At 33.9% G+C, this 18,827-nt stretch overlaps 1 protein-coding gene across 2 annotated transcripts in view; it reads left to right on the top strand.

The window, feature by feature from the left end:
* TRAM (translocating chain-associated membrane protein 1) overlaps nt 1-12,544 on the top strand; it is a 56,229-nt gene extending 43,685 nt beyond the window's left edge. For both annotated transcript variants that reach the window (XM_089101889.1, XM_089101890.1), the window contains exon 9: nt 9,028-12,544. In XM_089101889.1, the coding sequence (XP_088958015.1) occupies nt 9,028-9,122 (95 nt within the window). In that variant the 3' untranslated portion in view covers nt 9,123-12,544. The remainder of the gene's footprint in view (nt 1-9,027) is intronic.
* The last annotated feature ends 6,283 nt before the right edge of the window (nt 12,545-18,827 follow it).

Here is an 18,827-nt window from a genome sequence, read left to right as displayed (position 1 = left end):
GTAAAAGTCTAAAACCTACTGCGTCGTTGGCGCTATTACTGAAAACCAATCTCGTGACAAATATTTTCTTTTGTACCTATCTCTGAAAATAAAAATTGAAATCATAGGAACAGTTCGAACTGATGAGCTTTCAGCAATTAATATCATTATACATCAAATATTCAGTTTAATTTATTAGCTCTTTTTAAATTTGTTAAAGACAAATATAGTTTTCCTACAAACAAGTGATTGGATACTGCCTCCTTTTCTAACTGTAAATAAAAACCAAAAGCCTACTGCGTCATTGGCGCTTTACTGAAAACGGAGTATATTACAAACACTTTCTTTTCCAGTTCTTACAGCATTGAAAATAAAAAAACTCTTGTTTGTGGTGATTTTTGTTTGTTTCAAGCTTAATTTGCATATTCAATTTAAGTTTCACTCGTTTTAAGATTCATTTTGTTAATTTACATTAATATCTATTGTATGTTTGTTTGCATTGATTGTTTATTTAATTTCTGTTCGTTTTAAGTTTCATTTGTACTTCAATAGGAAAATATTTTTTTCGTCTTAAGCTTGATTCTCATATTCAATCTAAGGATTAATCGCTTTAAGATTATATTTATTCATTTATATCATTACTTGTTGTATGTTTTTACTATGATTTTTTATTTAATTTCTGTTCGTTTTGGGTCTCATTTATTCTTTAATGGTAATTTCTGGTCGTTTTGAGTTTGAATTTTAAAAGGTATTTATATCTGCTGAGCTTAAGTTTAAAATGGCCTTTACTTTTCTTTGAAAAACCTATTCTTTCGAAAAGTTTTTTTCAATTAATTTTTGTTCGTTTTTGATAGAAAAAAATTTCAAGTTTTTAAAAATTCCTTATTTCAAAATTAAACTTTAAAAAAAAATAAAATATTCATCAAAGTATGAAAGTAACAATATCAAAGTGAAAAAATGGGTTTGTGTCAACCTCGGAGTTTTTATTATCTGATGTTTGAACTTTTTTAACAAAATTGCTATCTCAAAATTTTTATCGGATGGGTTTGGGGAAAAAGGGCGAGGGGGGACTAGATTAAGCTTCGGTCTCTTTTGACTCTTTAAAAGTGAACTAGAACTTTTATTTTCAATCAAATGAGCCCTCTCTGAAGTTTATACGAGTATCCCTTCTATAAAAACCATATAAATCCCCAGAGTATAACTTACAACGCCTGTCCCTCGGCCCTGGGAGGTTGTGTCGACCCTGGAGTTTCAATATCTGATAGTTGAACTATTTTTAACAAAATTGTCACCTGAAATTTTATCGGATGGGTTTATCAATCCGATACACCCAAAGGCGTGGAGGGCGGGAGGGGCTAGTTGCCCTCCGATCTTTTTCACTCTGAAAAAATGAACTACAACTTTTAATTTCCATTCAAATGAACCCTCTCTGAAGTTTATACGACTATACCTTCCATAAGAACCATATATGCCCCCAGAGCAATACTTACAACGCCTGCCCCGGCCCTGGGGGGGGGTTTATATGATCTTTGAACTATTTTAACAAAATGGCTACCTCAACTTTTTTATCAGATGTATTTAGGGGAAAAGGGCTTGGGGGGCCAGTTGCTCTCTGATCACTTTTGACTCTTAAAAAGGGCTGGATTTCAATATCCAATCAAATGAGCCGTCTCTGAAGTTTATACGAGCATCCCTTTCATACTAACAATATATGCCCCAGGGCATAACTTACAACGCCTGCCCCCGGGCCCTGGGGGGTTGTGATGACACCTGAGCTTTTGTTATCTGACTTTTGAGAAATTTTTAACTGAATGTCTATCTCAAAAATTTTATTGGATGCATTTGGGGAAAAGGGGCGTGGGGGGCTAGTTGCCCTCCAATATCTTTTGACTCGAAAAATTTTTTCGAGTATTCTTTCTATCTCCAATATCTTTCTATCTCAAAAATTCTATTGGATGCATTTGGGGAAAAGGGGCATGGGGGGGGGCTAGTTGCCCTCCAATATCTTTTGACTCTAAAAACCTGAACTAGAACTTACAATTTACAATCTAATGAGCCATTTCTGAATTTTGTACGATTATCCCTTCAATAAGAACCATATCGTCCCCCATGGCATAAATTACAACAACTGCACTCAGGCCTTGGGGGGGCTGTGTTGACCCCTGAGTTTTATTTATATGGTCATTGAACTATTTTAAAAAAAGCTATCTCAAAGTTCTTATTGGATGGGTTTGAGGAATAAGGGCGAGGAGGGGGGGGCTAGATGCCTTCCAATCTCTTTTGACTATTAAAAAGTGAACTAGAACTTTCAATTTCAAATTAAATGATCCATCTTTGAAGTTAATACGAGCATTCCTTCCATAAGAACCATACATGCCCCCAGGTTACCCTCCAATATCTTTTGACGCTTAAAAAGTGAACTAGAACTTCAATTTCCAATCAAATGAGCCCTCTCTGAAGTTTATACGACAATGTTGTCTATACAAAACCTTATATGCCCCTAGGACATAACTTACAACATTTGTCCTGAGGGCTGTGGGGGAGTTGTCATCCTCAAGGATCTAATTTCCAGAACTTAAAACTACGTTTAATAAAATGGCTGTCTCAAAATTTTGATTGGATGTGTTAGAGGAAAAGGGCGGGCATGAGAAGGGGGTTAGTTGCCCTCAAATCACTTTCGACTATTAAAAAGGGACTAGCCCTTTCAATTTCCAATTAAATGAGCCTTTTTTGAAGTTTCTACGACACCGTCTTCTATAAAACCCTTATATGCCCCCAGGGTATAACTTAAAACCCTTGCCTTGAGGGTTGTGGGGGAGTGTCCTCCTCATAACATATTTTCTATCTGAAAATAAACTACGCTGAACAAAATGGCTATCTCAAAATTTGGTTTGGACGTGCGTGGAGGACGGAGGGGTATGGGGGGGGCTAGTTACCCTCAAATCACTTTTAACTATTAAAAAGGGCACTAGTCCTTTGAATTTCCAATCTAATGAGCCTTTTTTGAAGTTTCCATAACAACGCCTTCTATAAAAACCTTGTATGCCCCCAGGGCATAACTTAAAACCCTTGCCCTGAAGGTTGTAGGGGATTGTCCTCCTTAAAACATATTTTCTATCTGGAAATCAATTACGCTGAACAAAATGGCTATCTCAAAATTCTGATTGGATGTGTTTGGGGGAATAATGGGCGTGGGGGGGGGGCTAGTTGCCCTCCAATCACTTTCGACTATTAAAAAGGGCACAAGCCCTTTGAATTTCCAATAGAATGAGCCTTTTTTGGAGTTTCTACTACAACGCCTTCTATAAAAAACCTTATATGCCCCCAGGGCATAACTTAAAACCCTTGCCCTGGGGGTTGTGGGGGAGTGTCCTCCTCAAAACATATTTTCTATCTGGAAATCAACTACGCTGAACAAAATGGCTATCTCAAAATTTTGTTTGGATGTGTTTGGGTAAATGGTGGGCGTGGGGGGGGGAGGGATAGTTGCCCCCCCCCCCCCAATCACTTTCGACTATTAAAAAGGACACTAGCCCTTTGAATTTCCAATCGAATGAGCCTGTTTTGAAGTTTCTACGACAACGCCTTTTAAAAAAAACCTTATATGCCCCCAGGGCATAACTTAAAACTCTTACCCTGAGGGTTGTGGGGGAGTGTCCTCCTCAAAAATATATTTTCTATCTTGAAATCAGCTACGCTGAACAAAATGGCTATCTCACAGTATTGATTGGATGTTTTTGGGGGAATGATGGACATGGGAGGGGACTAGTTGCCCTCCAATCAGTTTTGAATATTAAAAAGAAAACTGGAACTCTCGATTTCCAATCGAGTGAGCCCCCTTTGAAGCTTCTACGACGACCCCTTCCGTTTGAACTACATCTGGGAAAAAAAAATAAAACATTGGAGCCGTATGGCCTTTACTATAGGCAACGCTATGGCGTTGCCTCTGATTGTTTGTCTTTAATTTGAAAGGATAGATATTAACTATAATGAAGAATCAAGTAAATAAAAAGCCTAGATGGGATTCCTGAACTTTTGAATAAACAAAAATTGCATCATCCATTTCTAAGATACTAAATAAATGGATTTTATGTTGTGAACGCGTTAAGTAGCATTAGATTCTATTAGAACCGGAATCAAATCTTGCAAATTTTTTGACGGGCCGGATGAGAGAGCCACATTTGCCGAAACCGTCTTGCGATTGGTAGTATGTAAACCCATGGAATATATTAGGTTCGTAGATAGATTGGATTGAATTCGTGTTTATTATAATTATTTTAATTATTATTATTGTAAAAAAAGTAAGTTATTCTGAATAAAACAATCACTTGATCTCAAAGATTGTTTAGACAATGTCGAAAAATGATTAGAATTATCAGATTATCCAGATTATACGGACGTGGCTATATACCTAAGAATCAATCAATACTGACTGAGGGTGGGACGACTTCAATGGCGGTTCTGGCCAGTCCCCCACAAAATACTTAAACCAAATTTTAACAAATTATCCTTTATTAACAAAATTATTTTCAATTTATTGATTAAGTAACAATTTGTTATTTAAATCATTTAATTATTATTAAGTATTTTAATGTGATTATTTTAATTATCATCATTTAATTACTTTTTTACTTATGTTTGTATTATTTTATTGAATATTTTATTTATTTTCATTTATTAACTGCTCCTCTACTTTATTTCAATAATAATAAAATTTCAGAAAATTCTATTATAACCGTTAGCTTGTTTAGTCAAAATTTTGCGCCCCTAAAATTCCTGCGCCCGGGGCAAGTCCCGCCCCCCTGTCCTTCCCCTAAAACCACATCTGGACGACCCTCCCTCCCTTGGCTTGGGTGCTATTCGCTTTTGTGCCATTTTGATTTAAATTTATGCAACTACTAGTCAAGAAGCCACTCACCAAAAATGTGACAGGGGGGTGATCAGTGAGCAGCAGAAGGTTTGACAACGGAATATGGGGTAATCGATAGCGCTGATTACGAATATAGGCGTTATATACTCGGCCGGGGGGTGCTAGTCTTCGAAATAAGAAAAAATGTTTTGTTTACTGTTAAAAAATATGCTTCGCAAAAACTTTCAACAATGATCATGAACAAAAAAGACTGGCACGCTCTTCTGATAACAACTGCTAACTATTTCGTGTAATGCACTTATTAACAAACAAAATTTAGAAGATAATAGCTCAGCATACCAAACTTATCCATCTCCGAATTATAGCCAGAAGAAGAATTCATACATCCCCCCCCCCTCACAGCCACAACGTAAGTCACAAGGTCTAAGGCAAGATAGTAGCTAATCTTTGATCTTGAAGATAAATCTTTTCATCCCTAAGTGAAATTACTAGTAATATGAGCAAAAAAGACTGGTATGCTCTTCTGATAGCAACTGCTAACTATTTTGTGCAATGCACTTATTAGCAAAAAAACTTTATAAGATAATAGCTCAGCATATTAAATTTTTCCATCTGAGTCTGAATTATAGATAGAAGAAACTTTAAAAATTATAGAACTAGAAGAATTAAGTATAGAGCATCGAAGAAGCATTCAAACATTTCACACCACAGCCAGAAAGTAAATCACAAGGTCTAGTTCCCGCAAATGGACAATTTTTGGCACAGCCCTTGCGCGAGCAGTACTCAGGGGCTGCAACATCTGGGTATATCTTAAGGGGGGACACAACTGGCCTAACCTCACCACTCTGAAATGTCCAGCCAAACTGAAGGGAATCTAGAAACTACGGCTTTGGTCGGTTCGCTTGTACAAAAATGTCCAACTAGAGGTAAACGCACGTAGCATGGCACTCAAAGGCAGCGTCGAATGGCGGCAAAAATTTAAGCTCCCACCTTCGAGGGTATAAACGTACTTGCAAGTCATCAAGAGGTTAAAAAGGTGTGGATCTTTACCGTATGTGGCGACGATAACTTTTTTGCAAATACAAAGAAGGCTTTCTTCCACAGAAGGATCGATCTTTGACCTCTCTATCTCTTTCACAAGCATAGTAATCTGTTCTGCAGTCCCCATTTCTCGACAGCCTTAGCCACCACTCTTTTTCTTTTAGAGAACATAAAACCAACTGTATCACAGCCCGAAAGCATATGAAGAAGGTAGATTGATAAAACTAGATGGTTTGGCAAATTCCTGCAAAGTTGGTGTATAGGCACTGAATATTCACGGAATCGCACAAAAACTTTCCGCTTTTCACAATTTGAGTGGAATCCAAGGTATAGCTTATAATGATACAGTAAAAGAACAACAATATCTGGGTCATTGACATCGACATACACAATATCGATACCCCTCTTCAATCAGTCCAATGTGTTCAACACAACTGTAGTATCCGCCTCTTCATGGGTACAACTCTAACGCTGTTCAAAGCCTGTATCAGTACTTCCATTTCTGCTGAGCATCACTACTCTCATCTGGTCTTGAGGTAGACAGAGGAGGTAAGCCTCCAGAGAGGTAGACAGTTAAACCTGCTTGAAGCACATGGACTAAGTTTTCGAATTTGTCAAATAAAAGTTCAATCAGTTTTGCCTTTGCCTTGGAATTTGATAGTATCGAGTTCCAATCATCTAGCTTTGAGTGTTTACCTAGAGATGCTGCAAATTTGTATGGAGATCCTCGCTGCTCGTGGCAACCACCACAGTCCTTCAAGCAGATCATATTCCCTTCTTTGTCATAATATCCAAATATTCCATCATATCTATCTGAACAGTTAGTGCTCATAAGACGACTGGTTGCGACTCAATTTTCTCGTCCAAACTTTTCTAAGCAAGTTTCAAATCCCGTTGTAATTTATTTTTTTTATTAAAACAGAACAAAATAGCCTACGTCTCCAGAATATTATCAAAGACAAAGATTTGTTTGCAAATTAAGAGTCAAAAATGGGATTCAAAAAGTTTTTATCGGCTTATCAACTTAACAGCAATTTTTGAACTCTGAGCTAGAAATTTTGCATTTTTTGCCAGAAGAAAGATCACGGATGCGTGTTTTTTTTTTTTTTTTTTTTTTTTTTTTTTTTTTTTTTCCCAGGGGTGATCGTATCGACCCAGTGGTCCTAGAATATTGTGGGAGGACTCATTGGAACGGAAATTAAAAGTTCTAGTGCCCTTTTTAAGTGACCGAAAAAATGGAGGGCAACTAGGCCCCCTCCCACACTCATTTTTTCCCAAAGTCACCTGATCAAAATTTTGAGATATCTATTTTGTTCAGCATGGTTGAAAATATGATAACTATGCCCTTTAGGATGACTTCATCCCCCAAAGTCCCCGGGGGAGGGCTGAAAGTTATGAACTTTAACCAATGTTAACATATAGTATTGGTGATTAGGAAGTATACAGACGTTTTCAAGGGGGATTTTTTTTCTGGTAGTAGGGGGGTGAGGGGGTCGGGGGTTATGAGGGAAGATCTTTCTATGAAGGAAGTTTTCATGGGGGAAGGGACATTGCTATGAAGGGGGCGTCGGATTTTCCAGCATTATTTAAAAAAAGATCAGAAGTAAAATATAAAAAACAAGTTTTCCAACTGAAAATAAGGAGTAACATCAAAACTTAAAACGAACAGAAAATATTACGTGTATGATTGGGTTCACTCCCTAGTTAATACCTCACTCTTCAAGCCAAAGATTTTTTAGTACTTTTATAAGTGAAATCATGAAACATTCATCACTCACAGTGCAAAAGATGGTTGATGTGTCCTTCTCTCTGTATTCTTACAATCATTTGCATGTACAGTTCTTATCTTTTTGAGGTTTTTCTCCTCTAAAAGATTTCAATCTACTATAATGCATTCTCTTTACTATAAAATCTTACTCTTTTTCCACTTTTTATGGAATTTAGAGGATTATTAGCAGCATTTTCAATTGCTAGTGATTTCGCCAGACTTGCTACCAGCAGCATGCTCCTCCATTGATTCTAGCCAGATTCTATCGCTTCGATGGAGTTTTTCTATTGAGCTAAGTCACGGAGATCTACCGCCGAGACAGGCGCATTCGTGTTGGATAGATGCCTATGCTTATCCGAGCTAAAAATTGGGTTACTCCGCTTCTTCGCTAATAGTTCAAAGATGAAAAGGGTTAGAGAATTTCCAGATCACTCATTCTGTAACAGAAATAAACTTCCTACTGAATCCATTAATAAAAAATGTACATTATGTAGGCAAATTTCCAAGATGGATCAAGATTATTCCAAAAACGCTATAAATTATGTTATCTTTTTCGTCGATTTTTAGGGATTAAAACTGAACGGCATAAAACAATTTTGAAAAAAGAATATTGAGCATTATTCAATTTCCTTTGATTTGAGCTATAGCTAAGCAATTTTGGAGCGGTTTTGAATTTTTTATTCATTTTAAGGGAATATTTGTCGGTGGAATATTTGTCGGTTGCACCCACTTGTCGACTATATAACGTCGATTTTCGTATTCAGCATGGTCGATTACATCAGACTGCTTTCTCAAACCTTCTTGTGCTTGCTGATCACCCAAAACCTTAAATATCAACATTTTTCTCGTGTGGCTCCCTGACTATACAGGCTTTATGCAAATGAAATTTTTTTAAAAAAATGAAAAAAAAAGATAAAAAAAAAATGAGTAAACTTGATGGTTTCGTTCTCTAACATTCCACTGTTTTTAAACTAAACAATTGTAAATAAAAAAAAACGTTTATAATAAAATAAAACAATATCAAACACAAAATGAAACAATAAAAAGTAATGTGCAAACAAATAAAGCAACAAAACACAAAAACTAAAAAAGTTATAAAACAAACAATTGCAAGTAAAACAGCAAACAAAAATTCGTCCAAGGACAAAAAAAAAGGGAAATAGGTGAATAATTAATGCCTTTATAAGCCGTTTCCAGTAACCATATCAGATATACCAATTGATTTAAAACAAAATTCCGATGCGAAGCGTTATTCGAAAGTTTTTTAAATCACATTTTGACTCTCCTCTTCTTCTTTGCTAAAGTAAACAGTTAAAAAACTGATTTGAGTTTGGTTTTCTCATGGATTTTAATTATTTTAATTATTTAGGTAAAAAATCTGGTGACGAAGATCTAAGCGACCTCCCAGAAGCTGACCAGGATCAGCAGAAAGCCAGAATCCGTCCAGGAAAAGTGAAAGCATAGAAAGATATTAGTTTCGTTATCTCTCTAAGAATCAATTTCAGCAGTCCCCGTTTCTTTTTCCTTTTTTTTGGAAAATAGTGAGTGTTGTAGAAGTTTTCAACAATGAGGAACTAAAAGAAATTAAGATTTAAAACTTATTAAAACAAAACTCGGTACGAATGCTGCCATGGGCGTAGGGAGGGGGGCAGCATATGGGCGTAGGGGGGGGGGGCAGCTGCCCTCCCCCTAGACCTTCAAATTTACATTAGATATGGCTGAAAAAGCAGATGGTTTGGAAAAAGCAGTTGATAAAACTCCTTCACACTATCGACTGCCCCCCCCCCTTAGACAATATGCTGCCTAATGCTGCCTACGCCCATGAATGCTGCATCTTCTTAAACAAATTTGATGCTTAACTAAATGCCGAATTAAAATGTTAACTACGAATTGAATACTAACTAATTTGGACTATACATCAAATATAAACAATAGGGATAAAAAAAAAATACGAATTAAAACAAAAATTCGGTATTATGCTGCTTTCCCACTTTCCGGGAGGAACCATGTTGAAAAACGGTTCTTACTCTATGATATGCACAAAATGGATTCTGTAGTCGGAAATCACATTTTCCACTTTTTTAAGTTTACGAATTTCCTATGCAGCGCTGCCAATAGTCTACTAAGTAAAGCTGTCTATTTAGCATTGAAAATAGATAGCATTGCTTGTTGCAAATTTATAAAATAAAAGGCATGCAGTTTGAAAAAAGTGGAAAAATAAAAAAAAGGGGGGGGGGGAACGGGAATATAAGTATTTTTTGCCGACAAAATGGGTTGAGTAATACTTTTATGCATAGTATGAAGTAGAATTGTCTTATTAACATATTTCCTTCTGGAGAGTGGAAATGCAGTATAATTATTATTTTTTTTTTCTATACCACACAAAAGGGTGTGCTTTTAAGCCACATATTAAAAATCTCTAAATTGGCCACGCTGATGATATTACATTGGCGTGAACAATCACATTCCGGATGAACTTCTTTAATATTTTAAAGATTAAAAATTGAGCTAGGTGAACGAAACTATCGAGATTTTCATAGTTTAAGGTTCAAATTATTCTAAAGTTTTATTCATCTGGCTCCATTTTTATACCATTACAAAGGGAATAATTTTTATTATATATAATAAATTTGTCTAATATTTTGAGGAAAAATTGAGAAATATTTTGAGGGAAAATTGAGGCATAGAAATATCTTCGTAAAGGGAAAAAGGGAAATATTTTGAGGGAAAATTGAGGCATAGAAATATCTTCGTGAAGGGAAAAAGGGAAATATTTGATTCCAGATTCATGATTCCAGGCTTCGTTCACCTGGCTTCATTTATGCACCGAAAAAGTTCCCAGATCACAGAGTTTCATTCACTGGACATATAATATATATCTTTATAAAGGGCATACAATTAAAATTTTGAAAATTAAAAAAATTTTGTATAACCGTCGTCTAATTTTTAATCATTCATGAGTTCTTATTGTTCTAATTTAAACAGCTATTGACAACTGCAATATATATTATATATATTTATTTATATATATATATATATATATATATATATATATATATATATATATATATATATATATATAGATAGATATTTAAACAACTATTGACAACTGCAAAAACAAGTACCGATATAGAATTAGAATTCAACTATGAACTTTAGTTATTTTAATCTGTCGTTATCTTCCTCAAAACAAAAACTTTTCAGCCAACTTATCAGGAAAATTCAGCCCCTCTGTCTCCGAGATCACTGACAACTTTGGCTGAGCGATGAGGATTTATTTAACCCTCCTCCTTCTAAATATTAATTGTTTTCGAATTTCTTTGTGTTTCTTACGAATTTTTTATCCCCCCCTCCCCCCATATTAAAAAAACACGCTCGTGCTTGGCTTCAGCATTTTTGTTTTCAGAAGGACTTGGCAGATTTTGTGTTTTTATTAAACGCGTTTTAACTGCGTTTAACTGAAAAACTAATATATTTGGTTGTGTCGTTTTGTAAAATGTTCATTTCTATATCTTTGCTTGTGACAGGGTTATAAGTTGGTCAAAATTTTTTTGTAAGTGATGATACTTTTTTCGGCTATCTTCTCTTATTTTATTTTTCTTTTCTTATTATTTCTTATTTTAAGACACTCGCCTTTTCTGCATATTTCAATGTGCTTACATTTTTCTTTCCTTCATAGTACGAAATTCGTTCGAGCCAAATAGAATTTAACATAGTTCTAAAATTTGTATTCTACAAATTTATTTAAAATAAAGAATGCTAAAAATTGCCCCTATTCAAAGCATTTTGTTATTCAAAAATATTTTTTTTAATTTATCTTAAAATAAATATAATTCTAAAAATTGTCTAAAAATATATATTTTTTTTTTAATTTACCTAAAAATAAACATACTTCTAAAAATCGCCCCTCTTCAAACCAGATTTTGTTGTTCTGAAAATAGTCTTTTTTTAGTTTTATAACAGAATTCTAAGAATGTTTTAGAGTTCTAAAAAATGTCTGGAAATAAAAAAAAAATATCCTAAAATAAACAAAATTTTAGAAATTGTTCATCTTCAAAGCAGTTTTTGTTATTCTAAAAATATTTTAGAATTCTAAAATATGTCTTAAAACAAATTATTTAAAAATTATCTAAAAACAGAATTCAAGCAATTTTCCCTCTTCAAAGCAGTTTTTGTTATTCTAAATATAGTCTAAAAATTTTTTTCTATTTATCTAAAAATAAACAGAATTCAAAAAATGTCTTAGAAGTCTAAAAATTGCCTTGAAAATTTTTTTTTATATCTAAAAATAAAAAGAGTTCTAAAAATTGTCCCATCTTCAAAACAGTTTTTGTTATTCTTATTCGAAATAATCTTTTGTTTACGATTTTTTTTTTATTTCATGTTTATTGAATTAGTTCCGTTGTCATTATGTGCGAACAGGCTTGAGTAGTTAGAAAAAAGTTTAAATTATGTATTTATTTTTGTTTCTTTTTTATACTGTTGTTCAAGACCTGTGTAATTATTGTAATTTAGTTTGTTAGGTTTATTATAATGTTAGCTTTGCTCTTGTTAAAAAGATCTTTAATGCGCGCAAAAATGCACGAAAAAAAATCTTATCACAATGAAATCTAGAATTAAAAAAGTATGTTGTTAGAAATGAAATGGGTAAAAAATTGACATTCCAGAAAAAAATGGAATTAAAGATGAACGGAAGTTTAGAAATGGAAAAACTTGTGATGAGTTGCTTGTTTTATGGTTTAAGCTGTGCAATAGTAACAGTATTTTTTTCTCTTTTTTATGATTTCTGATGTTTCTGTTGGTGGTAATAAGACTGAGTTAAGGACATAAGTTTTAACATGGGATTGGTATATTTTTTTAATTAAACTTTCTTGTTTATATCTGAATTTGATATTGTATTTTTTGCATACTGTTCATAGTCATAACTGAGTGGATATCTTGGTTTACCCACTTCCCCAGTAGCTTTGAATGAGGGGAGGGGGCCTGTTACCCCTATATTTTACCCAAACCCCCACCCCCTTGCCCCTCCCTCCTTAGACTTTGAAAATCGTTGAAAAATTGCTTTTTTGGTCTTTTCGTTGAAGAAATTGAAAAACAACAAATTTACCCCCCCCCCCCTAGATGTTTATGAATTGACGCCACCGCCTCTTCCCCTCGTGAATATATTTGTTGGCACTGGTGTTGCACTGGTATATCAAAGACGCTCATAAGTAGGCTCTGAATTGCTTCTAAATAGGCGTTATGTGAAGGAGTTATTTCCTTTTTCTAATTCTTAAACTATTAAAAGCTGGGATTGGAATATGCATAAACAAATATTTCGCTCTATAATACCTTTTTTCTAATTTCATTGAAAAAACAAATCCCCCCCCCCTTCCTAGATATTGAAAAATACAATACGCCCCCCTTCCTAAATTTTCGGGATTGACGCTACTACCCCTCTCGCGAATATGTTATAAGTACACTAATTGCACCGGTATTTGGCCCGAGACAGACTCGGCGTTTCTTAGAGGTGTAATGTATAGGATAGTATTGCGACGGACACATTAAATAGCGACGAAGACCACACTGCCTCTCCATCATAAACAGCAAATAACAAGTTGAACAACAGGGATTTTTTTTTGTAAGACAGTGGAATTCTAAACTTTAACTAGAGTCCTGGTTGAACTTCGTTGAATTTATGGAATTTATTAGAAATTAGAAAATTTATTAGAACTCATATGGAAGTCTAATCTTTAACTAGAGTCCTGGTTGAACTTCGTTAATTTATGATACTATGGCTGTTTTTAAAAATTTTAAGTTTTAAAGGTTGTATTTTAATGTAAGTTTCTTATTTATATTTTCATTGTGTTATGCTGAGGACGGCCCTTGGATATAGGATCTAAATGTTCATTTAAAGTTTGGAATTCCACATTCTTTCGAAAAGAAAACCCCTATTGTTCTACTTGTTAGGCGTTGTTTCTCACGGACAGATTGGGTGGTAAAACAAACGCTTGGTAAAAAACACCGACGACAGCAATGGCGCCGTCCACTGTCGCTACAGTAAACGAACGGTAGAATTAAACGGCTAAGCCGAGATGGTGGGCAATTTAGGACAAGTGCTGTTCATATAGGTCTATTAGGACAAAGTCTATTTAAACGGCTACGCCGAGCTGGTGGGCAATTTAGGACAAGTGCTGTTCATATAGGTCTATTAGGACAAGGTCTATTTAAACGGCTACGCCGAGATGGTGGGCAATTTAGGCAAGTGCTGTTCATCTCAAGTTTTATAGTCGTTTTTTACTTTCACGTGAAAAAAGTTAAAATTTTTATTTGGTAAAATTAATTTAGTAGTTTGCTATTTACCGGTAAATTTGGTAATTTATTTGGTGAAATCAATGTTGCTCTAAAATAAGAAACATACTCAGCGAGTCCTTTATTTAAAAAGGTGAGATGCTAAAAGAGGTACCGGTAAATGCGCAATATTTTAAGGTTCTATTCAACGTTAAATCACGTATAACGTAATATTAGTAAACCTGTTTTTATGGGCAAACTCATGGTACCGTTTAAAGTAATCAAGGACGTTTATGAGCAGATTATTAGTCTTCTGAGTATGCTGAAATCGCAGTGGCTACTGTATGAGTCTTCTGAGTGGCAAGGACCACTTTCATCATTAATGCCACTCAGAAACATAAAACTATTAAAAAATGCTCTCAGAGTGTGATGATGCAATTAAAAAAGGATTTGAAACCTTTTGCTGAATACATTACCACACTCAACCTTATTTTAACCTCCCACTTAAAAACCTGAACCAGGATCTTTGTTGGAAAAAACCTCTCTTGAACCGAAATTCATCTGTGTCACAAAGTTAAGAATATTAAAAAGCACAGAGAATAATGGCATGTCATCATTGTTGTTGGACACTGAGAGAAAAGAATTTTTTCGTTGTGAATTCCTGGTATCGTACCTGCAATGTCAATCCATGAATTAGTTCTTTTTACTCTGGGCTGCAGTGTTAACAAAACACTTGATTAGAAATCAATAACTACTGTACACAAGGCCGTATCTAGGGGGGGGGTGTCTAGCCTCCCTGAAATTTTTTTCTGACTCGTCAAGCAAAACAAAAATGAATATAAAAAAAATTACATGGTTTTTACTTTTTTTTGTACCCCCCCCCCCCCCCGGAACAAAAATCCTGGATATGCCCTTAACTGTACATCTCTGCCAGCGAGCTAATTAAAACTAAGCATCTGCAATCCAGGTGCTGCTTGTTCAGTCCACACTTGTTTCACGTTCACACCCTGAACTCTCAGAACCTCTAAAAGTATTTATTTCTCTAAGATTTTAGTTAAGGACACTCAAAAATCATCTACATAATTTACGTCTAGAAGGGTTTTACCATTTAATACCATGCATATCCTTTGGCGTGCTGCTTAGGACAAAGTCCATCAAAACAATTCACATAAACGGACATAGGACACAACCCTGCTTAACTCCTGATTTCGTACCAAAGCTACTACAAACCTCATGCCCTGCCTTAATGATGGCAATACTATTCTCCTATAAAACCCTTATAATTTTAATGTATTTATTAATTGTATTAATTTAGTGTAGGGATTTATAATTATATTTTTACATATACAGTAAAAGGACAGGAGTTTACTTTCGCTTTTCGATCACCAAAATCAAATGTCTGCTCATAAACTGAGGGCTAGATTACGACACTTTTCAATTATAAATCTAGAACTGAAAATTTGGTCTGAATCTCCTTCCTTTGAAGCGTTGTCTACAAAATCTTTCAGTCTAATAAGCATCCTCGTGCTAAGTAATTTGTTTCCGAGACAAATGAAGCTATGCCTCTGTAGTTAAAACACCCACCCACCCTTTTTTTATAGCGGTGTTTAATTAAATTTTGCTTAAAATCGCTAGATACTCTCGCTTTTCAAAAATTGTATTCCTAATTTTCAGTAATTTATTCTAAATTCGCAACCACATTCGATGTTTGTTTACCAATCATGATTTTTATGTTCATTTAGCAACCTTTTAGCAATTGATGGCCAATTATTTTTAATTTTTTAAAGCTGTGTTTGACGCATCCTTGCAAAATAAATCTTCCTTTAGCTCAAAATTGTCGAAAAATTTTTCTCCAAAAATTGTTTTCATAATTTTCTGTTTTCTTCTGAATTGGCAACCACAATTCATCCTCGCAAAATAAATGCTCCATTAGATAAAGGTTGTCGAAATTTTTTTCTCTGTTTCTGTTTAATTTCCTAAAATTTTATCTTATTTTGATACGTTTTAGAAATATTCTTTTCATCTCTCCTTAACACTTTTCTATCGCTAATTGAGCTCCCCTTCTTTCTCTACTCCCTTTACTCTCCTCTTATTCTCGCGAGATGTATCACTCAGAGATTTGTTGTTGCCCCTTTTTTCTTCTACCAAGCTTAAAGCGCTTGTGCTAATATTCCTACTTGCTTTACTAATTTCCTCCTCAAGGCAAATTCTGCTTCTTTTTTAGTATTAATTAAAAAAATACTTTCCTAAAAATAAGTTTTTCAGAGAAAATTAAAGGTCATTTTATATTTAAGCTCATTTGATACGAATAATTGTTCAAATCCGAGAGCAATACGACCAGAAATTACTACTAAATAAGAAATGAAACTCAACTTAAGCAGAAATTTAACAAAATATTGTAGCAAAGAACATACAACATGCAATAATATAATGAATAAATATATCTTAAAGCGAGTAATGATTAGATTGAATATGAAAATGAATCTTAAAACGAAAACAAATGTTTTGCTATTAAAGTATAAATGAAACATAAAACGAACAGAAATTAAATAAACAATCAATACGAACAAACATACAATACATATTAATGTAAATGAATAAATAAATCTTAAAACGAGTGAAACTTAAAAATAATATGGAAATCCAGTTTGGATCGAATAAAAATAACTACAAACAAGAGTTTGGATATCGCCTCACTGCAGAAGCCTAAAACCTACTGCGTCATTGGCGCTTTACTAAAAACAATTCTTTGAAATATTTTCACTTTTGTAACTTTAAGAAATCAAAAATTAATTATGATTTTAGGGAATAAATATCAGCATATGTATATTAAATTGACAATGCACATTTTTTTTTCAGTAAACTCATTTGAATTTTTTTTCAGTAAAGTACAAATTATATTCTGGCTTTTAGAAAGCATAGGGGTTTTGAACTCTACTCATTTTAATTAATGCTCGTTTTGAGTTTGACTCTAATATTTATTTTAATTTTTGTTCGTTTTGGGTTTCATTTATTTATTGATACTGATTTGGGGTAGTTTTATGCTTGGTAGATTATATGATAGTCCGGACGCCACGGGTTGAAAATGTGAATAATACCACAACGGAATGGGGCTGCTACGAGAATGAGCATACCCCTCACCCCCTAAATTGACCATGCGGATTCACAAATACCAATAGCACTTGCTCGCGAGTGGAGGAACACTCTGAAACTTCACATTTTATTATCTTCTGGTGTTTCATGCAATAAATTGCATGATCCGCAAAGTTTAAGGTGCAGTTTTCCGCTGAAATAGAAATGCCTAGAAGCAAGATAATGTTTTCATAGTAAACTAACCCGGTTCGTTAGAAAAATTAGCAGAGTTAAGAAAAATGCAAAACTGTATCAGTCTTGAACAGTCTTGGAAAGTATAAACAAAATCAAATTGAATATTAGATATATGATGATATTAATTGTTGAAAGATCCATCAGTTCAAGATTTTTTTTTCACTGTAATTTTATTTTAATTTTCAATGCTGTAAGAACTGGAAAATAATAAATTTGTAATATACGAGCAATTCGTTTTCAATGAAGTACCAATGACGCAGAAGGCTTTAGGTTTTTACAGTTAAAGAAGGGGGCAGTATTCAAATTTTTTTTTAATGAAACTATATTTGTCTTGACTAATTTTGAAAAGAACTAATAAATTAAACTGAATGTTTGATGCATAATGATATTAATTGCTAAAAGCTCTTCAGTTCAAAATTTTAATGTACTTTTAATATTTATTTCCAATATTAAGTAGAAAAGAAAACCTTTGTAATATAATTCGTTTTCAGTAAAGCGCCAATGACGCAGTAGGTCTTAGGCTTCTGCAGTGAGACGATACCCAAACTCTTGTTTGTAGCTATTTTTATTCGATCCAAACTTGATTCTCGTATTCATTTTAAGTTTCACTCGTTTTAAGATTTATTTATTCATTTACATTAATATATATTGTATGTTTGTTTGCATTGATTGCTTATTTAATTTCTGTTCGTTTTAAGTTTCATTTATACTTCAATGGCAAAACATTTGTTTTCGTTTTAAGCTTGATTTTCATATTCAATCTAAGCATTAGTCGCTTTAAGATCTATTTATTCATTTATATTATTACTTGTTGTATGTTTTTTGCTATGATTGTTTATTTAATTTCTGTTCGTTTTGGGTTTCATTTTTTCTTTAATAGTAATTTCTGGTCGTTTTGAGTTTGAATTTTAACAGGTATTTGTATCAACTGAGCTTAAGTTTAAAATAGCCTTTACTTTTATTTGAAAAACTTATTTTTCGGAAAGTTTTTTTAAATTAATTTTTGTTCGTTATTGATTGCAAAAAGTTTCAAGTTTTTATGGCATGGAGGGGGGGGTACTTACTGTCCGATTATTCTTGAATTTAAAAAACGTATCTATAACTTTCAATTTAAATCGAATGAGGCTTTTTTCAAAGTCTATACGATTACCTCTTTGATAAAAACCTTATATATGAACAATAGACAGCTTGCACAACTTGTGGACAGCGATTGACAACAATGAATTGATTGAAAAAATAGCTCCAATAAGGGGGTTTAGACCATTTCACTTGCTGACACAAAGGGATCACGACTGTTTGGAATTGACCTTAATAGGATTTTGTGTGCCAAAGCAATTTTGCATCTTTCACAGAGTATGTATTTTAACCTTATAGTTGGATAATTATAATAGATTTCCTATGTGTTCTTCCAATACAAAATCCCTTCCCATAAGTTATAAACCCCCCTTAATAAGTTACGCCCCAGGGCATAACTTAAAACGCCTACCCCCGGGCCCTGGTGGGCTGTGTCGACACTGGAGTTTTTTGTTATCAGAACTTTGAACCATTTTAACAAAATGTCTATCTTAAAAT

Source organism: Artemia sp. Qi Xiang Cuo, chromosome 15 (assembly GCF_049724085.1).
Source record: "Artemia sp. Qi Xiang Cuo chromosome 15, ASM4972408v1, whole genome shotgun sequence".
Lineage (NCBI taxonomy): Eukaryota > Metazoa > Arthropoda > Branchiopoda > Anostraca > Artemiidae > Artemia > Artemia sp. Qi Xiang Cuo.
The sequence above is the reverse complement of the archived record's forward strand: the minus strand, read 5'-3'. Positions and strand labels throughout refer to the sequence as shown.